The sequence below is a fragment of the Paroedura picta genome, chromosome 4, assembly GCF_049243985.1.
Source record: "Paroedura picta isolate Pp20150507F chromosome 4, Ppicta_v3.0, whole genome shotgun sequence".
Taxonomy (NCBI): Eukaryota; Metazoa; Chordata; class Lepidosauria; order Squamata; family Gekkonidae; genus Paroedura; species Paroedura picta.
In genome coordinates, this window is record NC_135372.1 from 93131295 (window position 1) to 93155373 (window position 24079).

General features: G+C 43.6%; 2 protein-coding genes across 5 annotated transcripts in view; one reads left to right on the forward strand and one right to left on the reverse strand.

Annotated features, from left to right (window-relative positions):
• The window catches only part of RPL10A (ribosomal protein L10a), a 486091-nt gene that overhangs the window by 304031 nt on the left and 157981 nt on the right, over positions 1-24079 (forward strand). The window lies entirely within an intron of this gene.
• KIF21B (kinesin family member 21B) overlaps positions 1-24079 on the reverse strand; it is a 91945-nt gene that overhangs the window by 17255 nt on the left and 50611 nt on the right. For all 4 annotated transcript variants that reach the window (XR_013230369.1, XR_013230368.1, XM_077334254.1 and 1 more), the window contains exons 9-27: positions 23604-23793; positions 22688-22751; positions 20807-21028; positions 20238-20322; positions 18930-19044; positions 18202-18393; positions 17142-17341; positions 15724-15831; positions 8911-8979; positions 8110-8339; positions 7735-7882; positions 7432-7626; positions 6070-6171; positions 5453-5618; positions 5026-5086; positions 4722-4779; positions 2490-2695; positions 1029-1103; positions 734-847 (exon numbers count right to left, since the gene is read on the reverse strand). Coding sequence is in view for 2 of the 4 variants with exons in the window: in XM_077334254.1 (XP_077190369.1) it covers positions 734-847; positions 1029-1103; positions 2490-2695; positions 4722-4779; positions 5026-5086; positions 5453-5618; positions 6070-6171; positions 7432-7626; positions 7735-7882; positions 8110-8339; positions 8911-8979; positions 15724-15831; positions 17142-17341; positions 18202-18393; positions 18930-19044; positions 20238-20322; positions 20807-21028; positions 22688-22751; positions 23604-23793 (2600 nt within the window). In the remaining 2 variants the exon portion in view is untranslated. The remainder of the gene's footprint in view (positions 1-733; positions 848-1028; positions 1104-2489; positions 2696-4721; positions 4780-5025; positions 5087-5452; positions 5619-6069; positions 6172-7431; positions 7627-7734; positions 7883-8109; positions 8340-8910; positions 8980-15723; positions 15832-17141; positions 17342-18201; positions 18394-18929; positions 19045-20237; positions 20323-20806; positions 21029-22687; positions 22752-23603; positions 23794-24079) is intronic.

The window sequence follows — 24079 nt, forward strand, 5'->3', positions numbered from 1 at the left end:
AAGGTTGGGGACCACTGCTCTAGAATCCTAATGAAACAACTTATGGACTTTTCTCAAGAACTGCCTATGCCTGTTTTTTGTGGTTCCCTGGATGTGCATCATGGGCCTGTGACACCTTGGTGTGAAGTAATTGGAAGGACTGAGCTACTCACCATTTTTCTACTTGGTGCACTGGAAAAAGCACAGCCACCCCCCTCCCGGGGCAGAAGGACCACCAGAGAATCTGAAGATAGAATCTTTCTACCTCTCCATCAATGAATCCTATTTCTGATGTACTTTGGAAGAGGGGCAGTAGGGAGGCTCCTGGGGTTTTTCAGCTATAGTTCTGATGAAGATGCCCGTCCTGGGAGGAGACCTAGGTTCAGAAGCCTTTGTGGTCTGTTACCTCCTGGACAAATTCAGATGTGCAGTATTACACTACCAATGATGGAGAAAACTTGAAGTTTTGGTATTAGGTAGAAAGTAGAATGTGATTGGAAGACATGTGCACTCATACAGTGCTGCCATAATGGATCCGTGCTCCCATCAGCACCTCTGTAACCACATTATGACACCCTCTGGTACAAACACATCCCTTTCTCCCTTTGACAGCTGTTAATGCCAATAGCCAGAGCCCCTCCTGTGACCCATCATGCAAGCTGCTGCTGCCAGTAGCCACCACCTATAATTGCCAATTTCATCACCACTTTTGCTCTGGGATGCCATCTTCCCCTAGTCTCACAACTGGTCTTACTTGTCCAGTGCTGAGCCTGGACTCTGGTTGCTGGTGAGGCGGGAGAAGACGTTGCGGTCATTGCGTGGCCTGCTGGGAGGAGAGGAGGGGGGAGTGAATCCAACATCTGGTGTCCTGGACAAGAAAGAAAGATGCAAGGGGTTGCACTGACGGCAGACTCTTTCTGTCCCTGGTCCTCCCAGTACCCGGATGCTCCCAGTCTTGTCAGATCTTCCAACATCAAGCAACCCATCCCTGCATCAAAGGCAAAATGGAAGCCCTGCTGCCACGTGATCTTGGACTTGCACACACTCACCTGATGGGCTGGCCTCGGTCATAGGATTTCCTCCTTGTGAGGGGTGAGGTGTCTGAGCCACGGGACTGCCGAGGGCTGGAGGAAGAGGTGGTTAGTTTTCACAGTTAGGCATCCTTGTTATTATTAACATTATAACAATATGCCATTATTATTCAGGGCATCACCAGGACACAGGACATCATCAGTAACCAGTAACACCATTGAACTGGCTCCCTCCTGAGATAAGCCAGTCCCGGGATAAACAAGAAACAACTACAGACAATGGCCTTAAGTACTGGTGCAATAACAGAACCAAGTAAGCTATTTTAAATGGGGTTTAAGTGGTTCTAATTAATGGTTGTTAATTGTTCTTAATGTTATTTGGTATTTAATTGTTATGTTGTTAACTGCCACAATCTGGCTTGCCAGGAGGGGCAGCCATATAAATCCAAATAAGAAATAAATAAATCAGAGATGTGTGTTGAAAAGTCTCTGGAACCTAATTTGAATGAGAGAAAGCTCTACAGTTTTTCAAGAGGGAGGGGGTCTGATGCTTGGTACTGTTTCCCCCCCCCCCCCCACACACACACCTCTGAATCAGCCTCCCCTTCTTTTCACTGTTATTCATGGAATCAGCTCTTTTCTTCTTCCTCCTCTCTCTCATTATTACTGGGTGCCATACTGAGGTAGATTTAATGAGGCATCCTAAGCTTTAGCCAAGATGTTATTTAAATGGCTCTGTAGTTATTAAATATTGCTTTCTTGAATATGTGTGCTCTACACAATTTCTCCATACTATATTAATTCACAGACTCTGCTGTTTATCTTGAAGTAGGTAGAATATCTAGCAAGTGGTAAGTGCTGGGGACTTACCACTTGCAAGATACTCCAACACGAGGATTTATTTTTTCCTTGCTTACATACTTTTCTGTAAGTACCTTCATAGTGAACCTCTCAGGAAGAAGGGCAGGGTAGGAAATTTCCTTCTGCAGATGATGACTGCATTCCTTCTGCCCCTGCATTTTAATTGCCCAAGGACCTCAGAGTGGCATGCATGATTCTGCTCTCCTTCTCATTATCTATACCCCAAGGTTGCGGAGGCAGGTTGGTTTGAGAGAGAGTGACTAGCCCAAGGTCATTCAGCTTCATGGCTGAGTGTGGGATTTGATCCCAGGTTTGGCCACACTCCATACAACAACCTAAGCATTCCACTGCACTAGTTCTCTCACCTAGGTAATCCCCCTAGCTGAATTATAAAATAGTACAGGCCCTTGACTCTGACCCCGGGACCATGCACTATTCTCTGCAGCCTCTATGCCTGCAGCCCCCTACTTCAAAGTGAAGAAGCCCTCTGAGAGTATTACTCAAGTACTGTCTACAGAAGTGGTGGTGAGGTATATCTAAACAAAATAAATTTACTTCCAAGTCAATGGCTAACTGCTCCCCAGTCAGTTAAATAGGGCTTATGCTGCTATGACTTACAAAGTGCTTCCCCGAGTGGGCAGGCTGATGGTGCGAGAAACCTTCTCCTTGTAGTAAGCATCACGAATGGAAAAGCCAACCCCATCCTCTTTGATCTCCATGAGAGATGCCAATGATTTGGTGATGTTCTTGGTGGAGATATCCAGCATTGGCCCCAGGCACTCCGCAGACACAGCCTTCATCTGGCCAGACAACTTGGGCTCTCCCTAAAGCAAACAGCCAAGATGCATGAGTCACCCCAAGAAGCACACTAGCTAGCGAAGCAATATAAAAGATATTCCTAGGTTACCAGTGCAAATGCTGCTCAGAACTGGAAAACTGGCACTTCTTGGTCAGTTTTCTCTTTCTTCGACTTAAAATCTAGCAGTTGGCAGTCTTGGTAAATCACCTGCTCCAGTTCTGCACTGGATTTCAAGTGGGTCAGTAGAGGAGGAAATAATTTGGGTGGCTGCACTGAGGTGGCAGAGAAACGAGTGGGAAGAATACACCAGGGCTTTGTTTTAATTTCATTTGTTGGATTTACCAGAGCAGGATAGTAACATCTTGATTTACAATACTACTACCTCTAGTGGCAAAATTCAGAATAAAGGTTTAATCTAGGCACAATAAAAAGTGGGGAAGAAGCCAAAGTCAAAACTCAGCCACTGAGTATGACTCCTCACTGGTCATAACTCCATGCAGGATGGAGTTGGATCAGTTGGCTTGAATGGAGAGTAAAAACAGTGGAGAATCCTCTGCCCTGAGCATGGCAGGAAGGGGAAGGAGACAGATTATGGATTGACAGTACTTTTGAAAAAAGGCCTTTCTTTCCCCTTGGTTAAACTTCCTTGTGGAGGCACTCCTTTCTGCATGCTTACATGTCAGGAAATAACAGGCGATGAAGAGAGGGCAGAATTAATTCTCCTTCTCCTTCTTTTGTGAGGGGAATCATGCTCAACATGGCAAAGTTATTTCATATGATGAGAGATGGGATGATCTGGACAGGCTGGAAAACTGGGCTGTAATGAATGTTAATAGTGAAAAATGTAAAGTTCTGCATTTAGGTAGGATGGGTGAGACTTGTCACTATAGGATGGGTGAGACTTGTCTTGGCAGTAATATATGTGAAAAGGATCTAGTAGACCGTACACTGAACATGAGTCAGCAGTGTGACTTGGTAGCTAAAAAGGCAAATGGTATTTTGGGCTGTATTAAAAGAAGCATAGTGTCCAGATAATATGAGGTGATGTTACCAATTTACTCTGCTCTGGTTAGACCTCACTTGTGTTCAGTTTTGGGCACCACAACTGAAGAAAGATGTAGAGAAACTGGAACATGTCCGGAGGAAGGGTACAAAGATGATGAGGGGATTGGAGACCAAGTCATATGAGGAAAGGTTGAGTGAGCTTGGTCTGTTTAGCCTGGAGAGAAGACGACTAAGAGGTGATATGATAACCATCTTCAAATACTTGAAGGGCTGTCATATAGAAGATGGAACAGATTTGCTTTCTGTTTCCCCAGAGGATCAGACCAGAACCAGTGGGTTTAAATTGATTCAAAAGAATTTTCAGCTAAACATCCGGAAGAAGTTCCTGACAGTTAGAGTGGCTCCTCAGTGGAATAGGATTCCTTGGGATGTGGCAGGTTCTTCTTCTTTGGAAGTTTTTAAGCAGAGGCTAGATAGTCATCTGACAGAAATGCTAATTTTATTAACTTAGGCAGATTGTGAGTGGATGGGCAGGAATGGAGTGCCAGTGTTTGTCTCTTGTGGCCCTTCCTTGCATATCCAGGAAATTGCTAATTGCTGCTGTGGGGTGGTAGGTGAATTTCCTCCAGGCCAGGCTGGATTCTGGAGATTTCTGGTGGGAGGGGAATCATTTGGGCATGAAACTGGGGTCACTGTGACCGTTTATGCACTGGAGGTTTAATGCAGGCTGGAGTTTTAGTCGTGGCAGGTTTCCCCACCTCTTCCTGCACCCACATGGGGGAGCATTTGGCCCAGTGTTCCTCATCCACCCCCTATTTGTGTTCCTGCACAAGAGCTGGAGCAGTGAAGTTCTCAGTGCATAAACGGTCTGTGGGAGGCAGGTAGTTGTGATTTCCTGCGTTGTGCAGGGGGTTGGACTAAATGACCCTGGAGATCCCTTCCAACTCTATGATTCTAACTGTTTATATACCCTAAAGACACATGTCAATCTTTGTAGCTATATCCTATATAAAGCCATGTTTGTCAGACAGAGGCTTTCAACTTACTCGACACTTGAAGTCATCCTGGCTGGCAGAACCCTTCATGGAGAAAGACTGGGAAAAACTGTAGGAAAGACAAAAAAAGTACAGTAGGAAGCTTAGCTGCCACTCAATGATCTCTCCTAGTAAAGTTCTGGCCCCACATGGACATTTCCACAGAGAATTCTCTTTATCTGCATTCATCACGGGCGAAAGTCCATAACACAGTGCTTAAACTGACTTTTTTGGGTGCCTCTATTAATCAACAGATTTAATTCGCATCTTTTCAGCCACTGAAGGACAGGGGAATTTGGTCAGGGGATGTACTTACCTCCCTTCTGAAGCCAAGCTGAATTCAGATATTTCCTCATCTGTACTGGCATAGCCATTCTCTACATAAAGCAAAACACAGGTTCAGATCACATCCACTGGCACATAGGCAAGGCCTTTGCCAGCTAAGGACTTAGCACAGAGTATGGCCCATTGGTTCATATAGCTCAGTATTGTCTGTTCTGACTGGCAGCAGTTCTCCAGGGTTTCAGGCAGAGAAAGGTTTTTGCCAACCCCTGTTACCTGAGATGCTTTAAGTGGAGATGCTCATGACTAAGCCTGCAGTTTTTCAGACATGAGCTCTACCACAGAGTCACACAACTTCTTCCTTACAAGAAGCTAATAGCTCTTAATGGAAAGATGCTTATAAGAGAGAATATTGCCATCATCATGAGTGGATTGCAAAATGGACATCTGATCCTACCCACCTTGCTGGACATTGTGGATGAGTGCCTGCAGCTCAGGATGGGATTCTGCCTTCTCCCGCAGGGCATCCAGGATATGGTGGTTCTGGGAGGAGCCAGTCACATCTGTTTGTCTCAAGCGTCCTTCCAGAAGTCGTATCTGAGCTTCCTTCTGTACCACCTGCAGGCTCTGTGTGTAGAAACCAAAGTCCCTCAGTGAAGGTTTTCTAGATCTGGAGAAGAAGTGGGGGGATGGTTCTAGACTAAACCTCTACCACAGTTTTGTGCTGAAACATGATGTATGCATGTTGCCCTGAAGACCAGAATAATATTTTTGTAAATGGGGTTCTTTGCATATTCCCTTTCATGATGCAGATAGGTTGGCTGCTCTTCAACACTAGATTAGGTTTGTCCTGAGATTTTACTCAGTAAAGGTTATGGTTAGACAAAAGCATAGAATTTTCAGAGAGTTATGGACCGGATACAGAGGCTTTCTAATCCCTGAAAATATACTCCCTAGCAATGTTAAGTTCAATAAACTTGTCAATAAGCAACTATATCATACTTTTGATCTTTGAAAAAACTGACCCACTGCTCAGTCAGTAAGCTAGCAGAAAAAAGGTTAGTCTCTGTTGACCTACCTTGTCTATGGAAGCCTTGAGGAAATTATCCAGCAGTAGTCGTGCTTCAGCCAAAGAACAAGAGCTGATCACCACAGAGGTGTCAGTAGAATCCAGTTCTTCCTAGGAAGAAGAAAGAACCCAAGGAGGAAAGTAAGGTAGAATGAAAAAGTCTAGAGAGGACAGGAGTTCTTTCTTCCCAAGATATTGGTTTGAATGCTCAAGAGGTAACTTCTTGAGTAGCTAGACTATTCAAGATGACTTGTTTAATACAGGTATTAAATTCACACACTGTACTAAATTCTAGTAGATAGCTGTATTGGTCTGAAGTAGCAGAACAAATTTTGAATCCAATGGCACCTTTAAGATCAGCAAAGTTTTGTTCAAGTTGTAAGCTTTTGTGTGCACGCACACTTCCTCAGAAAATGAAATGGAAGCAGCAGGCCCACATATATAAAGAGAAAGTCGGTCATGGATTTGTCCACAGCATAATGTGTATCTGGATCTGCTAAACATTCTCATTATGCTGTGCACTAAACCAAAACTGACTTTCTTCTTATATATGTGGTCAGGTTAGTTCCATTTCATTGTTTGAGGAAGTGTTCTGGACACCTGAAAGCTTACAACATGAACAAAACTTTGTTGGTCTTAAAGGGGCCTTTGGACTCAGTACTAAATTCTGATAGGGCTTTCTAGTTATCCTTTCCTATCTTTAAATAATGTTCAGTCCTACAGCATCTTCAGAGGGACTAGAGGGGTTAGCTGGCTAACAGTTAAAGCAAAGTTCCATGAAATTTCAGATGCACAGATTGTATTTCAAATGTCTGTTTTACACTTCCCTACCTTGAGAGAGAGAGAGAGAGAGAGAAGAGAGGCCCAAGCCATTCAAAGCTGTACTGCTTTGGAAAGACAAGGCAAGGTCTGAATTTGCTAACTCCAGAAAACAAAGATCTTCCCAAATGACTAAATACAGCCCACTACATCCAAGCATAAAGAGCCTCTTGTGGCGCAGAGTGGTAAGGCAGCTGTCTGAAAGCTTTGCCCATGAGGCTGGGAGTTCAATCCCAGCAGCCGGCTCAAGGTCGACTCAGCCTTCCATCCTTCCGAGGTCGGTAAAATGAGTACCCAGTTTGCTGGGGGGTAAACGGTCATGACTGGGGAAGGCACTGGCAAACCACCCCGTATTGAGTCTGCCATGAAAACGCTAGAGGGCGTCACCCCAAGGGTCAGACATGACTCGGTGCTTGCACAGGGGATACCTTTACCTTTACCTTTACATCCAAGCATCTAAACAAATGAGCCAGCTCTGTTCCTCTAAGCCAGCCTCAAAAACCTCAGTCTGTTGCCCTCCAAAAAGGCTCACTGTTCACAGACATGGCCCACCTTGGTCTCCTCAATCTGCATGATGGTGGCTTGGCAGTCAGAAATGCTGTCGTTGATGTAGTCTATGTTGGCAGCCAGCACTTCAATCTCTTCATTCAGCTCCTGAAGTCCCTTCTGCTCCTCTGGGCTCTCTGGCTGCAGCTTCTCCCTCTTCCCCAGGAGCATTTCTTGCATCAGCGACAGCTCTTCACGTTTCTGGAATAGAAAGAAAGCACATGGGATATTTGTCCCCAGCCAGTGCTGCATGGACTCCTGCCCAAGCTCCACATGGTGCTGCAGCAGGAGCCAACAAGCTTCTTTCACCTTGATGAGCCGCTCCATATCTGACTCCAGGTTGATGACAGTCATCCTCTGCATGACAATATCAAAGACACGCCGCTCCAGTGATTGCCACTTCAGGCGGGCTGTCTTGCTGAAGGTATGGCTTGCCCCTTTCTTTGCAAACTTCTTTCTGCAGAAGGGAAAAACCAAATGCCATAAACACCCTGGGTTATGCCATTCCAAGCATTGACAGTGCATAGAAATGGGAACACTGCAAATTAAAGGCACGGAAAAGAATACACAGAAGCCAATCACCTGCATGACTTCACCTGAAGGAGCTTGCTTCATTCTACCCAAGGGGCTTTTATACACACTTCCTAGATAGTTCTACACATTGACCAAACTGGTAAATCTCACCTGATGGTCCGAGACCCATTTGTGGAAGGAGGAGACTCTCCCAGAAAAGTGTTGATTTTCCGATTCCATTGGCGCACAATGCTGGAGACAGAACGAGAAGCAGATTCTGGCTCTGAGGAGGTGGTGCTGGTAGAGACCTCAGCACCTGAGTCCACCATGGTTGACTTCTGGTTCATCCTCCCAGCCACCCGCTCAGACACAGGTTTGGCCAGACGGCGCAGAGCAGAAACCTAGAGAATGACAAGAAGCAGTCCTGAAGAACGGAAACATAGGGATGGCATAAGAGTCCAAGCAACTCATGCTGGCAGATCTACTGCAATCCAAGCTCAGAGTGTCATGGCTCTAAAAGTCACTTTGAAAGATGTCTACAGCATTGGGACCACAGGTGAGTTCCCCCATAGCTCTGGCCAAATGCATCACAGAATGTTATGCAAACCGTCAACACACTATACATATCTGCACACTTAAGTCTTTCCCCCCAAAAAAGAGTCAGATTGGGAATTAAGCATGGCTTGATGCAGTTTGCTGGGAAGAAGCACCAGAACTGCTTTGGAAAAACAGAAGCTGAGCTGCAGAATTACATTTGCATGCCAGAGAAAGTATTACTGATTCCAACCCCTGTTGCTTTGAGCAGCATCTCAGGGGACTCTTGAGGAGCAGTAGGGATGTTCCCTTCTTGGTTCCTTGAAGCCTGCAGTCTATTCATGAATGATAAAACCAAAGAATCCACTAGGGTTTTGGGTTATAGGGAGAGGTCTGCAATGCAGATTATGGTCTTTGGACAGTAATACTACCACTCACCTCTTGCGTCTTCCTGCGCAGTACGATCTCCTGCTGCCGTTTCTGAGATTCTAGTGTTCGAATCTGAAACTGCAGCACAATGAGAAGAAAGAACACTCCTTAATAACAAAAGCCCAAGCTGAGCAGAAATAGTCAGAGGACTTTAATGAATGCAACTTTATGGCAGAAATATCAGATGTCTTCCATGCATTCAAATTTATGAGAGTCTAATGGCAAACAAGAAAGGCTCACAAAAACCCTCCCAAACAAGAGATCTGGTTCTACTTTCTTTCCTAAAGTAAATTTCTTGTTCCTGAAGATGTCTATCCAATTCAACAACTAACATTCTAACTCCAAATTCCTCTTACAGTTAACAAGCACTTCCCTGTTGCGAGTTTGCGCTGTTTACTTGGACAGAGGTCCAACCACCAGCAGAGAAGAGATCACTCACCAACACAGCCAAGTTGTTGCAAATCATTTACAGTGATTTATTTACATCCAGCATCCAGCAATACATTCATCAGAGTTTCAGAATGTCCTGCTTAGCTCTCAATGAAGAAGGCAGACAGTATAACACAATGCACACTTCATATATACAGATTAACAGCCAATCACAACAGTGCTGACTCACTCAGGTAATTAGCCACAGGTGCAACACCTTATTGCATCATCCCAATGCATTCCTATGGAGACTCAGGCTGACAACTAGAGACAAGCCTGGACGTGCCCCTTACATGCCTGGACATGCCCCTGGAATCCATTGCATTGATATAGTTTATAGCATTGGCTATATGATCAATACTTGACTGCCATATACTGACACACCTCCTCAGGCATGTATTGATCATTCCTGGATGTGTCATTTTCCCCTTCAGCCACCATGCGCAAGGCTTTGCACAGTTGGATAAATCTATCCACACTTAGCGCCTTTGTAAAGATATCTGCTACATTGTTTTCTGATTTACAATGTTCCAATGTTACTAAGTTCTTCTTTACAGCTTCTCTTACATTCTGGTAACGAATGGTTATATGTTTACTGCGGGATTTTATCCCTTTGTCAACAGCCAGCTGGGTTGCTGCCGTACTGTCACAATACACCTTTATTGGCAATGGTGCATTAATGTCAAAATCTATTAAGACTTGATTTAACCATTCAACCTGTAAGCACAATTCACTTAAAGCAGAAAACTCAGCCTCACATGTACTTGTGGCCACATGTGATTGTTTCAATGCTTTCCAAATTATTAGAGCACCAGACACATAAATTGCAATCCCTGATGTGGATTTTCCATTGAGGTCACCCCAACTTGCATCACTAAACGCCCACACCCTTGGATTATTATCCACACTTAGAGATAGCTTAAGGTGCACCGTACCTTTAAGATATCTAAGTATGCGTTTTGCTGCCACCCAGTCTCTCATTGTTGGACAGGAACATCGCTGACACAACAAATGAGTGGCATAGTATATATCTGGCCTACACCAAGTAGCTATATATAGCAAAGATCCCACAAGCGATTGGAAGGTTGTCACATCTTCCAACATCGCACCCTCTGGGTCTTTTAGATAGCTAGTGGTTATTGGAGAATTTACAGCTTTCGCTTCCAACATGTTAAACCTCTCCAGTAACTTTAGTATTTTCTTCCCTTGGAACATTTCATAGCCACCCTGGCCATCCTGGGATATATCAACACCTAGGTAATGCTCCACATTGCCCAGATGCTTGACCTTAAACAGTTGTTCTGTTGTTTTCACAAACCAATCAACTTGTTGCTCTGTGTTGTACAGAAATGCTAAATCATCCACGAAACACAGCAAATAGCAATTAGACCCAAACAATTGTATTTTATACATGCATACATCACCTATACATTGTTTGAAACCCACACTGAGTAGTGCCTCATCAAGACATTTTCTCCATAAAAATGCTGATTGATGAAGTCCATACAATGCCTTGTTTATTTTTAAGACCTTGTGTTTGTCTTCCCCTTCAAAACCAGGGATCTGGGTCATAAATAAGTTTTCTGTTACCCTTGCATTCAAGTAAGCAGTAACAAAATCTGCATGATGTACTCTCATTCGATTTTGGCTTGCCTTTAGCAATGCCACTCTTAGCGTTTCTGCACGTAATGTGCTGGCAAATGTCTGGTCATAGTCTAAGTGTTTACATTGACTAAAACCACGAGCGACCAGACGGGCTTTTCTTAGGATTGTGCCGTCTGCTAACTGTTTGAGCTTGTAAATCCATCTACAAGATATCACCTTTTCCCCTGCTGGCAAACACATAGAAGTAAACACTTCATTTTCAATTAAAGATTTGTACTCAGTCTCCATTGCCTGAACCCAGGCCTCTCTCTCAGACTTGTCCAGAGACATGACTGCTTCATAATTCTCTGGTTCAGCATAGACGTTATTGATATAACCGTACCTCTGAGGTGGTTTTCCTTTTGTGGTACGCTCTGACACCCTAGGAAGCACTCTTTCACCTCCTTCTGCTTGAGCAGAATCTTGCCTGTCAGCAGGAGACGAGGGAGTAGCCTCTTGCTTGATTTCAGTTTGGCCTTCAGAGCCATCTGTTAGTGGGAGAGATACCTTACCAGGGAAATCATTTGCATGAATCCTTGGCCAGCCCTCACTCTCACAAAAACCAGCTGAGCGACTGAAGCTCAAGGAATTATTTTGGTTTAGAAACCGATAGCTTTTCATACTGTTTTGATAACCCAGAAAGGTTAGCTTCTGAGCTCTGTCCTTCCCTTTTCTACGTTTTGTTAGTGGTACATTTACCCAGGCTTTAGTGCCAAACACCCGCAGATGGTCTAGGTCTGGGTTTTTGGAGTATAAAACCCTGTACGGTATATTTTGTATACTGCTCGTCCATAGACGGTTTACCACATAGCATGCATTTTTTAATGCTTCAGCCCAATACCCCATGTTTAACCCTGAGTCCTTTATCATTGATAACATCATGGTTTGTAGGACTGCCCCACGTCTCTCAGCCAGCCCGTTTTCTTGTGGGGTTGCCACATTTGCCACCCTATGCTCTATGCCTTTGACCTTAAGCCACTTTGTGAACTCTAGTGACATAAATTCGCCTCCCATGTCTGTTTGGAATGCAGCCATTTCCAAACCCAGTTGCTTTTCAACCCTTTTAAGCCAATATTTGGTGGTCTGAAACACCTCTGATTTATGTTTCAATATATACACCCAGCTGAATCTGCTATAGTCATCAGTGTAAATGACCGCGAAACGGTTTTTTGATAAGCTAGGCTGATAAGGGCCGATAACGTCACAGTGCACTAATTCCAAGGCTCTTACAGTCATTCTAGAGCTCTTTTTGGCTACAGGGAAAGCTTTAGATTTGGCTTGTTTACAGATGTCACAGTCTAAAAACACATCACATTTTTGTACATCATCCCTGCCTAACATAGCCAGTGTTTTGTTTATGACATTGAAACTGGCGTGGCCTAGGCGCCTATGAAGAAGGTGGATACAATTCTCATGGGGATTTTTGTTCAGGACCGCTTGTGCTTTGGCAGACTCATTTACAATCCTGTAAACATCATTATGCATCTCTCCTTGCACCAGAGTTTTATCACCCTTGCTTATGGTACACCTGTCCCCAAAGAACTGAACAGTGAAACCCTGCTTAGCCAATGAGGATACACTAAGAAGGTTATTTTCAAGCGAGGGTACATGCATAACGTGATCAAACACACACCCCAGGGCAGAAAATTCTACACTACCCTGGCAGCTGACTATAGAACTGCTGCCGTCCGCTAAGTTTACATGTTTGAGAGTGGAAGGCTGTACAGACTTCAAGAGCTTTTTGTCTGCACAGAAATGCTGGCTGGCTCCTGAATCAAGTAACCAAATCCCAGCAACACCACCACCCCCAGTTACCACCAAAGAAGCTCCCTGCCTCTTCAAACAATCCTTACCCTTAGCCTTTTTGCTATTGTTTGGGCAATTCGCTTTTAAATGTTCCTTAGAGCCACAACCATAACAACGTCGGACCTTGTAAACACATTGTTCCTGGCTCTGCCGTTGTTTTCTTCCAGAGCTAAACTCTGGAATGCTGTCGCAGCCGTTGATTCTCTGCTGCTCGCTTTTAACACCTCCGGCGCCAGGGGAAACCGTTCTTAACTCGTCCTGCCGTGCCTGTTCCTCGAGCAAACGACCCGTCACATAAACAAGAGTCAGCTTGTCTGCGTCGAGACTTTCCAAGGAAGTGATAAGCACGTTGTAATCATCGCTTAACGAGGAGAGAAGAATGTAAACTTTATCCTCATCTGGGAGCGTCTTGCCTTGTTTCTCTAGCTGCTGAAAACAGGCTGTCAATGTGTTGATGTGATTTCTCACCGACTCTCCCTTAGATAACCGGAGACGGTACATCCTCCTTGTTGTTGCTATCTTGGACCCTGCCGTTCTCCTCACGTATACCGACTGCAAGCTGTCCCACGCTGCCTTCGCCGTCGTACAGCCAGTCACGAAGATCAGCTGGTCATCTGCAACACTCAAAACGATATTCGCCAGGGCTTTCCGGTCCTTGTTGACGTCTTCTGGTGTGGGGGCTGCTGGAGGAGCTGACACACACTCCCACAGAGCCTCTCGTGTGAGATAGTGCTCCATCCGGAGTGCCCACACACTATAGTTTGTTGAGGTGAGCTTATCCACCAGCTGAGCATTCACCATGTATGCCATGCTGTCGTCTAGCCAAGACACCTGGACTCCCTCAATGCTCACCTCCTCGGCCTTTTCCTGAGAGCTGCTGCTGCTTGCCTGGTCCGCTGTGCTATCCTCAGACTCACTGGACTTCCCTGCGTTCTGCACGTCCTCCAAGTCACTCTCGGTAGCCACAGACCTTCATCCAACTCCAGGCAACTGAGTTCTCTTCCTCTTCCAGCCTCAGTGGTGGTGCCTCCGGCCGCTAGCGCAGCGTGCTGGGCCCATAACCCTGTTGCGAGTTTGCGCTGTTTACTTGGACAGAGGTCCAACCACCAGCAGAGAAGAGATCACTCACCAACACAGCCAAGTTGTTGCAAATCATTTACAGTGATTTATTTACATCCAGCATCCAGCAATACATTCATCAGAGTTTCAGAATGTCCTGCTTAGCTCTCAATGAAGAAGGCAGACAGTATAACACAATGCACACTTCATATATACAGATTAACAGCCAATCACAACAGTGCTGACTCACTCAGGTAATTAGCCACAGGTGCAACACCTTATTGCATCATCCCAATGCATTCCTATGGAGACTCAGGCTGACAACTAGAGACAAGCCTGGACGTGCCCCTTACATGCCTGGACATGCCCCTGGAATCCATTGCATTGATATAGTTTATAGCATTGGCTATATGATCAATACTTGACTGCCATATACTGACATTCCCAATGTTCAGACCTCTATTTATCTTCTATTATTTATAAACAACCAAGGATAATTCTTAAAGGTGCTACAGGACTCGGGTTTTATTTTTCTCTTATTTCTGACATCCTTAATAGCATTTCCTAAGCACCCACCTTTATTCTCTTCTATGTAGCTTTATTATCTTAAAATGCCCCCTGCCTAACCCCAAATGTCCATTACAGGGTTTTGTAGGGAAATGCAAGGTACCAGCTCAGTTATTCATACTAAAGTTATACAGGATGCTCCATGGTCTGAAGTGATCATAGACAACAGTAGAGGGCACTGTTTAGTGCTGCAACAGCTAGAAGCAAGCTCATCCATCTTGTTGCTATTGAAGCTAGGGCTAGTGGTTTAGCTCTTTGCTGTCACTGACCAAGAGTTAACAGACACATTCAGTAGGAGTTATTGGCCTGTATCCTACCACTCAGTTCAATGAAGATTGAGGAGTTTCTCCAGGCCTTCCTCCTCCTCCTCCTCTGGAAGAAGAGCAACATAACAGAAGCCTCCTTAAACTGCAGGAAGTCTTCGATCTTTGTTGAGCTAAGTGGTAGGATATGTGCCATTGTACAAAGAAAACCAGGATTGACAGCAAATTCAGAGAAACACAGAATAGAAATCTGGAGAAACACAGGTGTACTTCACATTTCTTCTGCTGTTCAGCTATGCTTAGTCCCTGCTCTATGACTGTCCTGGATGGCCTATCAGACGATCCTAATCACCAACATTTCCTGATAGACCCTTAAGGAATCTGAGATCCAATATGGTAACTTCATCCCCTTTTTGTGCCTAAAACTGCTTCACAGCAGTTCACCTAACGAGGGTTGCTAGAGTAGAACAACACTGTTTAAGGAATAGTTCCAGGGCAGCCTAGAGTTATCAACTAGGGTTGCCAAGCACTGCCTGGCAGAAGTGATATAGGTAACTCTAGGAATTTCTGAAATTCTGTAGTAGAATCACAGAATCATAGAGTTGGAAGGGGCCATACAGGCCATCTAGTCCAACCCCCTGCTCAACGCAGGATCAGTCCAAAGCATCCTAAAGCATCCAAGAAAAATGTGTATCCAACCTTTGCTTGAAGACTGCCAGTAAAAATCATAGCTTCTGATGACTCCTAGAGTGACCTTATGTCGCTTTTGATATTTTAACCAAAAACAAAGTTAAGCCATAATTGGAGTTGCAGTATTTAAAAAAAATTTCCCAGGCAATGGTGATGGTGGTCAAAAGGAATAGGGGCAAAGGATCCCCCTTTGGCCTTGACAGCCCTATTTCTAAGTTCAAGGTGAGGCCTAGAATTCTCCTGAAACAACGGTAGTTTAGAGAAATTAGGCCCTTTCCCAGTAAACCAATTTATTTTGCTAATCTCACTAGTAGAAAAAGGCCTCCTAAAGCATGAACAAGCCCCAAATGGAGCCCTTACCCACCTCCTGTCTGCGCTGCTCCTTCTTCAGTTGGGCAATCTCCCGATTTCTCTTGGTCTCTGCTAGTCTCCGCCTCTGCTGCTCCTCACGCATTTGTTTCATCAAAGCCACCTGCGGACAGAATCACCAGCTGGCATATTAAGAGATCATCTGGCCCCAATAGCCATGCAGACTCCATAACTAACTGGGGATGTAAACTTGTTTCTTGGTCCAATTCAAGCTGCTGTTTTGCCTTTAAAGCACTATAGAGCTTGAACCCAGCCTTTCTGAAGAACAAGCTCCAGCCATACGATCCTGCCTGGATTCTGAATTAGGTAGTAATTTGTTGCAGGAGCTTGTGATGTCAGATGTAACGTTAGTACCAGCAACACAGTAGAGCCTTTTCAACTGCTGCTCTCCTGTTATGGAACTCCTGCTCCTTGAAGGTACAGTTAGCACCACCCCTTTTAGCATAATCTGAAGACATGCATATTGCAAGAGTCCTGGTTAGCCTGTTTTATTGCCCAGCAGGCTTTTACAACAGCCTTGACATTTTCTGCCATTATTATGGATGGTATTTATATGTTCACTAATTGATGTGCTCTTATTTCTTAGAGATTAAATGATGGCTGAATTTTATTGATTGTTTTTATTTGTTTATTGAAAACCAACTTTAAGAAGAATGGAGGGAGGTTCTGGGTCAAAAACAAAATTGTATAGTCCAAGTATACAAAGTACAGAATATCAGGTATGGGGTTGGGACTGAATGGGAAAGACACCAATTGAGAGCCAGGTTGGTGTAGTGGTTAGGAGTGTGGACTTCTAATCTGGTGAGCTGGGTTTGATTCCCTGCTCCCCCACATGCAGCCAGCTTATTGACCTTGGGCTCACTACAACACTGATAAAGCTGTTCTGACCAAGCAGTAATATCAGGGCTCTCTCAGCCTCCACCACCTCACAGGATGTCTGTTGTGGGGAGAGGAAAGGGAAGGTGACTGTAAGCCACTTTGAGACTCCTTCTGGTAGAAAAAAACAGCATATAAGAACCAACTCTTCTTCTTCAAAGTCCTTGCCTAGTTGCAAAGGTGACTGACTAGTTTAGGGCAAGTTACTAGAGGCAGGTGTACAATTTCATTTTAATTGGTATTTTTTTGGTTCAGGTCTATTGGACCCAAAGGTATTTTGGTATTTCCAAAAAATCCCGGATCCAAATACCAGTGGTATTTGGTCCAGGATTTCCTTCTGAAATACTGAATTGTTTCAGCTTCGATAGACCCGGGATGCTTGATCATGTAACTTATGCAGTAAATGTTTTCTGTCACTAACACCTTCTTTGCCTCTAGCTTGGAGTCCAAAGGAAGCAGTAAGACTGTAAATGTCCAGGCAGGCACCCGACTTATTCCACCTGGCTCAGGTTGTCCATTTGCCCTCAGTTAAAATACCTTGGCTTTCTTCATCTCTGCCACTTCTGCATGCAGCTTCTTCAACTCTCGTTCATATCGAGATTGGTTCTTGAGAAGACGGGCATGTTCCTTCTGGGCTGCCTGCAACTTCTGCAAGTCTCTGTTCATCTCCCTCAGACGCTTCTCATAATCTGCTTTGATCTTGTTGGCTTTCTCTTCTGTGTAGCATTCCATGGTACCTGAAGAAAAGAGAACACAACAGAGAAAGTGACATAGATCTCTGTCCTCAATGTCAGGGTTACTGAACTGAAAGGCCCATTATTGGGCTTAATTTTCCTACTAGGATCTTTAAGATATTTTATTTATTTGAACTTGAATAATTTATTAATTAAAATATTAATATTTAAAGCCTCCAGGTATCTTACTATTCTAAAATAAAATCATGAATAATATAATAACATCCATTCCAAGAAAACGCTATTAAAAATCCTAACAAATAAAGGAGCCTTATGGTGCCTCCCAAACAAGGACAGCACTCCTCTCCTCCCTCCAGGTAGCCCATCCCACAAGGTGAGAGCCACTGTTGAAAATGTCCAGTGGACAACCTGGGATAGGAGACCAACTGGAAAAAGCAGGGAATGTTGAAAGCATTCAGAAATGCAGCCCCCCAATTTGGAAAAGGGTCAAGAAGTTTTTACTCTCTACTTTCTCTGAACAGAAAGCTCATATTTCAGTTACAAGAGAGGTGCTGTATATATGAAAATAAAAATATATGCTGCTGAAGTAAAATTCAAATACCAGGCAGAACTCTGGAAACTGGTTCACTGCTTGTATGCTTGTTTGACTGTTATTACATTAAGACTTGCATCTTCCCAAGAGTAGGAGAAAAGAACTACCTTTGGCAAAACCCAATGTTCAGGTAAAAGAATTATCACTCACATCCATTCCAAGAAAACACTATTCAAATCTATCTCTTTATGCCAAGATCATGACCTTTCTTGATAGTGAAATGCGAGCCCCATCTCTAAGTTATGGGTCATTGCATATACATTCTTTCAGCCTGTCAAAGCCCAGCTTTCCCTAAGCAGCATGCCCTTACTGAGGTTCTGCAGGACCCTGTCCCTCTCCAGCTGAGTGTCACGGATCTTGTTCTGCAGCAGAATCAGCTTCTCCTCATATTGATGCTTAAGGGTCTGTAGGCGCCGTTGGCTGTTCTCCAACTCATCTATCAGCTTCTGCTTGATCTCGATCTCACAAGTCAGGTCAGCCAGGTCAGCTTGGAAATTTGCTGCTATATAAAGAGAGACAAACTTCACCATTGTGAGGAGAATGGCACCTGCAATCATTGCAACCTCCTACTGAAACTGAAGGTGGAAGGGTCATTTATAGCAGGAGTAGTCAACTTGTGGTCATCCAGATGTCCATGGACTACAATTCCCATGAGCCCCTGCCAGCAAACACTGGCAGGGACTCATGGGAATTGTAGTCCACAGACATCTGGAGGACCACAGGTTGACTACCCCTGCTTTATAGTACTGAATGGGAAGAAAGGAGGCCTAGTATGCAGGCAAAGCCCTTTGAGAAAAATAAATAAGCAATGGGGGTGGGTCCTGTGGTTTAGGGTACCCAGCCCTGAGCATAGATACAGAGAGGGGCAGACAATAAATTGAATCATAATAACTAATTAATTAATCCATCCTCTACAGACATCTTGATGTCTATCCAAGGTGTATTTAGTTACATCTGTACAGAGGCTATAGTACCCTGTACTCTCCTTTAGGTGACCTTGAAAGAATCAGTTCCTTAATATTTGCTGCTGGAGCTTACTTTTTTCCTCAACGTCCGAGTCAGAATCCACCAGGCTTTCTTCGCTTCCTGAATCATCTTCTTCTTCCTCTTCCTGACCACCTTCTTCCTCACAGCCACTCTCATCCCGTTCCTCCTAAAGGGAGGCATGCCATGATTAGAAGGACTTCACAATTTCAATCCTACCCCATTCAGACTTATGAACAGCTATTTACAATCCATCTTTCTAGGCTCACCGTCTTGTTCCTATGATAATAAGGAGATACAAGTAGTGCTCTTTAATCTTTGGCCTGGTGATTTTTGCCACTTAACGTCAAATGGTCAAATGGAAATGCGTAATTAGAATGTCATTTAAAAATTGAATTAGCAGCTCCACATAGTTGTTTTGTAAGATATGGGTAAGACCACTGAGGGTAAAGTTGGTTACCCTTTCTAGCTGAACTTTTTCTGGCTCAAATTTAAATGTCTTTACCTGATGATAAGATGAGCTCTACAGAGGAAAGAAAACCCAGACAGGTACAAGTCTTGTCTCCCATACACACATTGCAAAGCTAATGGCAACTTTAAGGAGGAGGGATTTCTATCAGGAAAACTGGCATGGGAGAAAAGGATTAACACCCCCTCATCTTCAAAGCAGCTGCATAAGGGCATTAGTTAATATGACAAAAGCACAGGAAATTCTAAGCATGAATCTCAGCATCATGTCTAGCTTGAGTTACAAGGTCTGAAGCTTACAAATGACTAGCTACTGTGGGAAAAAGGAGCGTGGATTAGATGGACGTTAGGTTTGCTATATTATTTCCTTGTCTAATCTTTCAGTTATTCCACTTTAGTCATGTGCGCCACCTGTGCGGTACTCCAGCCATAATCTCGTACTCCAGCCATAAAAAGCAAATTATTAGAATTATACTTGTCTCATAGAACTGAACGGCCACTGAAGAACATGATTCAATGCAGAATTTAGCAATTTTTAAATGCATAACTCTATGCCTCCAATTTGCAGGAGCCTAAAAATAATCCAGAAAGGCACTCAAGACATAAGGCAAAGCCAAACCTAGATGAGGTGCAGAAATACAGTTTGTTCTCAGCCTTCTCTGATCCTCATATTTAAAATGGACAGGAATAGAACAGATAAGGAGATATTTTATTGAGACCCAGGAGCATTGGGATCTATCAATCATTACCTGCCTGTCATTAAAGTCAAAGGACTTTCAAAGTGGAAATTCAACTTGGCTTGGCTGAGTGGCAGAGTGCTTGAGAACTCTTTTGTGAGCTATACTTTGTCTCAGTTACAGAAGTTACAGGCATGTGAACAGTGAGAGTGCTTACCTCTTCCATTTCATTGTCATCTGTCTCATCTGCCTCATTTTCCTGCTGTAGCTTCAACCTCTTCTTAAACCCTTCCTTCTCTGGGCTATAGGAAGGAAAGTACATTTAAGTACTTATTTTTATTCCACCTTTTGCCATGCACCCAACAAAATAAATTCTACAATTAACTTATCATTTCAAACCACACAACATTTCCATTTGTATCACTAGTGAGGAATACAATGGGATCAGAATCTGAAGAATATTGCTCCCTTTGTCTCACTAACAAACTCTCAAACTACAAACTCTTTACCTGCAGAAGTTCTCATAAGTCTTTAGCAAGAAAATTCTGTGTAACAGACACCATCTCCACATAAGGCAGAGAAAATAAAGGCATGGAATAGCAGAAAGGGGACTCATTTTATTTTGAACAATGAGTGGCGCATTTTAGGAATTCAGTGAAGAGTGAGAAGGACAGGATCAGATATATTTCTGCACTGCTCAGAATTTCTGTGTGTCCTCATCCTAGCAATACAGGTGAGACTGGAAAGGGTGCTCAGCAAACACCAGGTGCAAATGCTTGTTTTTACCTTTTTCTTTGCAGTTTAGTCTCTTTCTTCAGCCGTTCTAGGTCCTGCTTGGCATACTGGAGGATTTCAGAGGCCTCTGCTTCCACAGAGGTGACAGGGCTATTCAAAGTCCCCAGACCAGGCCCTGGAGATAAGCCCAAGGAATAAGGAAGTCTGGAAGAAGCCCGAGATAGGCTACGGCGCAGTGACTCATTCATAGCTTCACTCTCCAAAAGTTTTGTCCTACCAGGAAGAGAAAGACCACCATCACCTGAGAGTGTCATTTTGTGCTGAGCTGCTAGTGTATATTGTTGTTTGGGATCACTAAAGTTGTGTTATTTAGAACCACTGTTGGATAGTTGCTGTTGGAATTGACTATGTTGTATGTTGATTCGTTCCATGTATCCCCCCGTGATGTTGTATTTAAACCTCTCTGAGTCATGTGGAAGGGCGGTATAGAAATCAAATAAATAAAATAATATAAACAAATAAACAGAGGCACTGACTGCTCACCCATCACCACATGAAGCAGTCAATTGGATGCTATCATTTAAGGCTCAGATTCTATAATCAGCATATCAACAGATAAAGAAAATCATGATTCTTGGTTTAGTCTTCAGCAGAATACTCTGGCACCATTTTGTAAAGACTGGAGCAGATTATTGCAAGTATTAGAGATGTGAGCCAGCTGAGAATAGGTGATGGAGCAAGAGCCTGCTGAGGCAGTACTGAATGAGAGACCAGTAGAAAGTATTATTGTTCCCAAATCCACTTATGACTGATTCAGTATCCACAGTCTATCTCCTAAGCTCTCAGCAGGGAAACATTCCTGAAGAAAAAACTGTGAAAATTGACAACTTTCTTATACCCAGAGAACTGGAAAATGTTCCCAACTTTGCCTCCTAGTGCTTACAGGAGATACCAGCTAGCCCACCCATTGCTCTTGCATTGGTGAGCTAGTTTCTCTGCTCATGTAAGCATGACTTTTTATATCACATGCATGTGGATAGCAGGGTGGAGAACTCTTTGCTCTATGGGTTTGAATAAGTTGGGGGTCCGGGGCTCAAAGGAAGTTCACCTGGCCCTGGCCCCTGCCTGATGGAATGAACTCCGAGAAGAGCTAAGGACTCTGCTGGAGCTGTTAAAGTTCTACAGGACCTGTAAGATGAAGCTCTTCCACCAGGGTTTTGGTTGAGGCCAGGCTGATAGAAGATCTTGCCCCTTCTTAGGGAGGCCCCCTCACTAATAAAAACGTCATATCTAGAGAGTAACTTTAGATAGGGAGAGGCTGACGGGGAAGATTCAGCTGCGATTGTTAGGGATGTGATTGTGGGGTTCTATGCTTTTACTGTTTTTATTGTAACTTTTATTATTGTTAGCCGCTGCAAATCTACAGGCAGGGAGCATCGGCCTAACACTATAACAGATACTAAATACATGATAAAGCTGTTTTTCACCAGTACTGAACCTACTCTAACTAGATCCTTAAAAATGCCAAAAGCCCTTTTGAAATCTGCTTAGAAGAGAATTACTCCTATGTTGGCCTCATGGAATTTCATGAAAGGTTTTGTTCTTACACCATGACACCATCTTCACTTGATGAGGAGATAGCTTTTAAAGCTCTACAATGGTCTGTTTCAAGGCTTTGCTAGCCAGCCATTTATGGAGGCATCTTTCTGTATCCTGCAGAACTTCAGTTGAGAAGCACCACATATGAAATATGCAACAATATTGTGATAATTTCTTCATAATGCTCACAGTCTAAATATTGTGGTATATAAAAAGCAGGAAGTCATAAATAAGAAAAGGTCTGGATCATAGTTTCATAGACAGTCAGCTGAGTTGGAGCTAGAACTTAAAGGCTTCTAAGTACCTACAAAAAGAGAGGGAAATTCTACTCACCTGAGGTCCTCAATTTCTCGGATATAGTTCTGGATCAGAGCACCAATAGCCTCATTGCCATCACCTACAGAAACAAAGAAACAAAACACCAAGAGTAACTATATAACATCTAAGCAGGAAGCAAGAGAAGATAGAATAGCTCAAAGGCCTCAAAGGCATAGCTTCCATTGAAGGGCTGATGCAGCAATGACAATCCACTACCCAATGGCCACTGGTCTCAACAAGTGCAACAAGACAACCAAGAATGTGGTCTGGAAGAAGCCACACCACTGCTGATGCCATGAGTGCTTTACTAAATACACCAAATTTGTTCAGGACATAATAAAGGAAGTGTGCAGCTTTACGCACTATGAAAGACATGCTAATGGTGTTGTTGAAAATCTCCAAAGATAAGCAAGATCTGAAATTTGTAAAAAAATGTTGTTGGTCTGTAGCACAACAAACACTAATAGCACCTTTAAGACCAACTGAGATTTATTCAAGGTGTGAGCTTTCGATTTTTGTCTGAGGAAGAGTGCATTCACTCACAGATCCTCATGTGAAACTCTAGCTACTACATTACAGTGGCTATCATGCAGTGGTTACTATTGAACAGTAGCAAATGGCTTTTCCTCAAGTTTGTTAAAAGAATTATCTAGTTTGTTCATGGCTCCAGCCCTGGATTTAAGTACCCACAGATTTTGCTGCATTGAGAATTACATATATTGATGATCTACAACTGCACAAAGCAGTATCAGGAACTTTAAGAAGTCTAAGAAGTTTTTTAAAAGTATTCCTCTTGATAGCAAAACTATGACTGGGAACATAAAAGTATTACGTAACTTCAGAAATCTATAGTGCTGAATGCTTGTTAGGTCGTGTGTGTTGGCTAAGGAAGTCAACTGGAAATCCCAGCTGGTTCCCCTTTCAATCTCACCTGCCTTGGCAAGAATCAAGTTGGCTTCCTGGCTCATCAGATGGGTGACCCTGACATTGATGGCATCAATAGCCTCCTGCATGGCCTTCACCCGCATACGTAAGGTGGTGTTCTCCTTCTGCAGCATGGCATTCTCGTGGAACAGGTCACTGTATCCTTCAGAGCCATCCTCTCCAATGACACGTTTTCCCTTTGCAGAGAGAAATGAAAGAAGATGCCACAAGGATGGGCAGGAGATAAACAGAAAGTAAGTAAAGGTAGCTGACCTATGCACATCCCAACAAAGAGGTAAATTTAACGCAGTCACAGAATTGTCCATTCGTTATTTACATAATTTATGCCCTGATGTTCTTTCCTCATGAGGGCCACCAAGGCTGCCAACACATTAAAAATACACATAGCAACAACATATCTTACAACCCATTAAAACCAAATTAAAACATGTAGTTAAATAATTAAAAGAGAGCTAAAATACA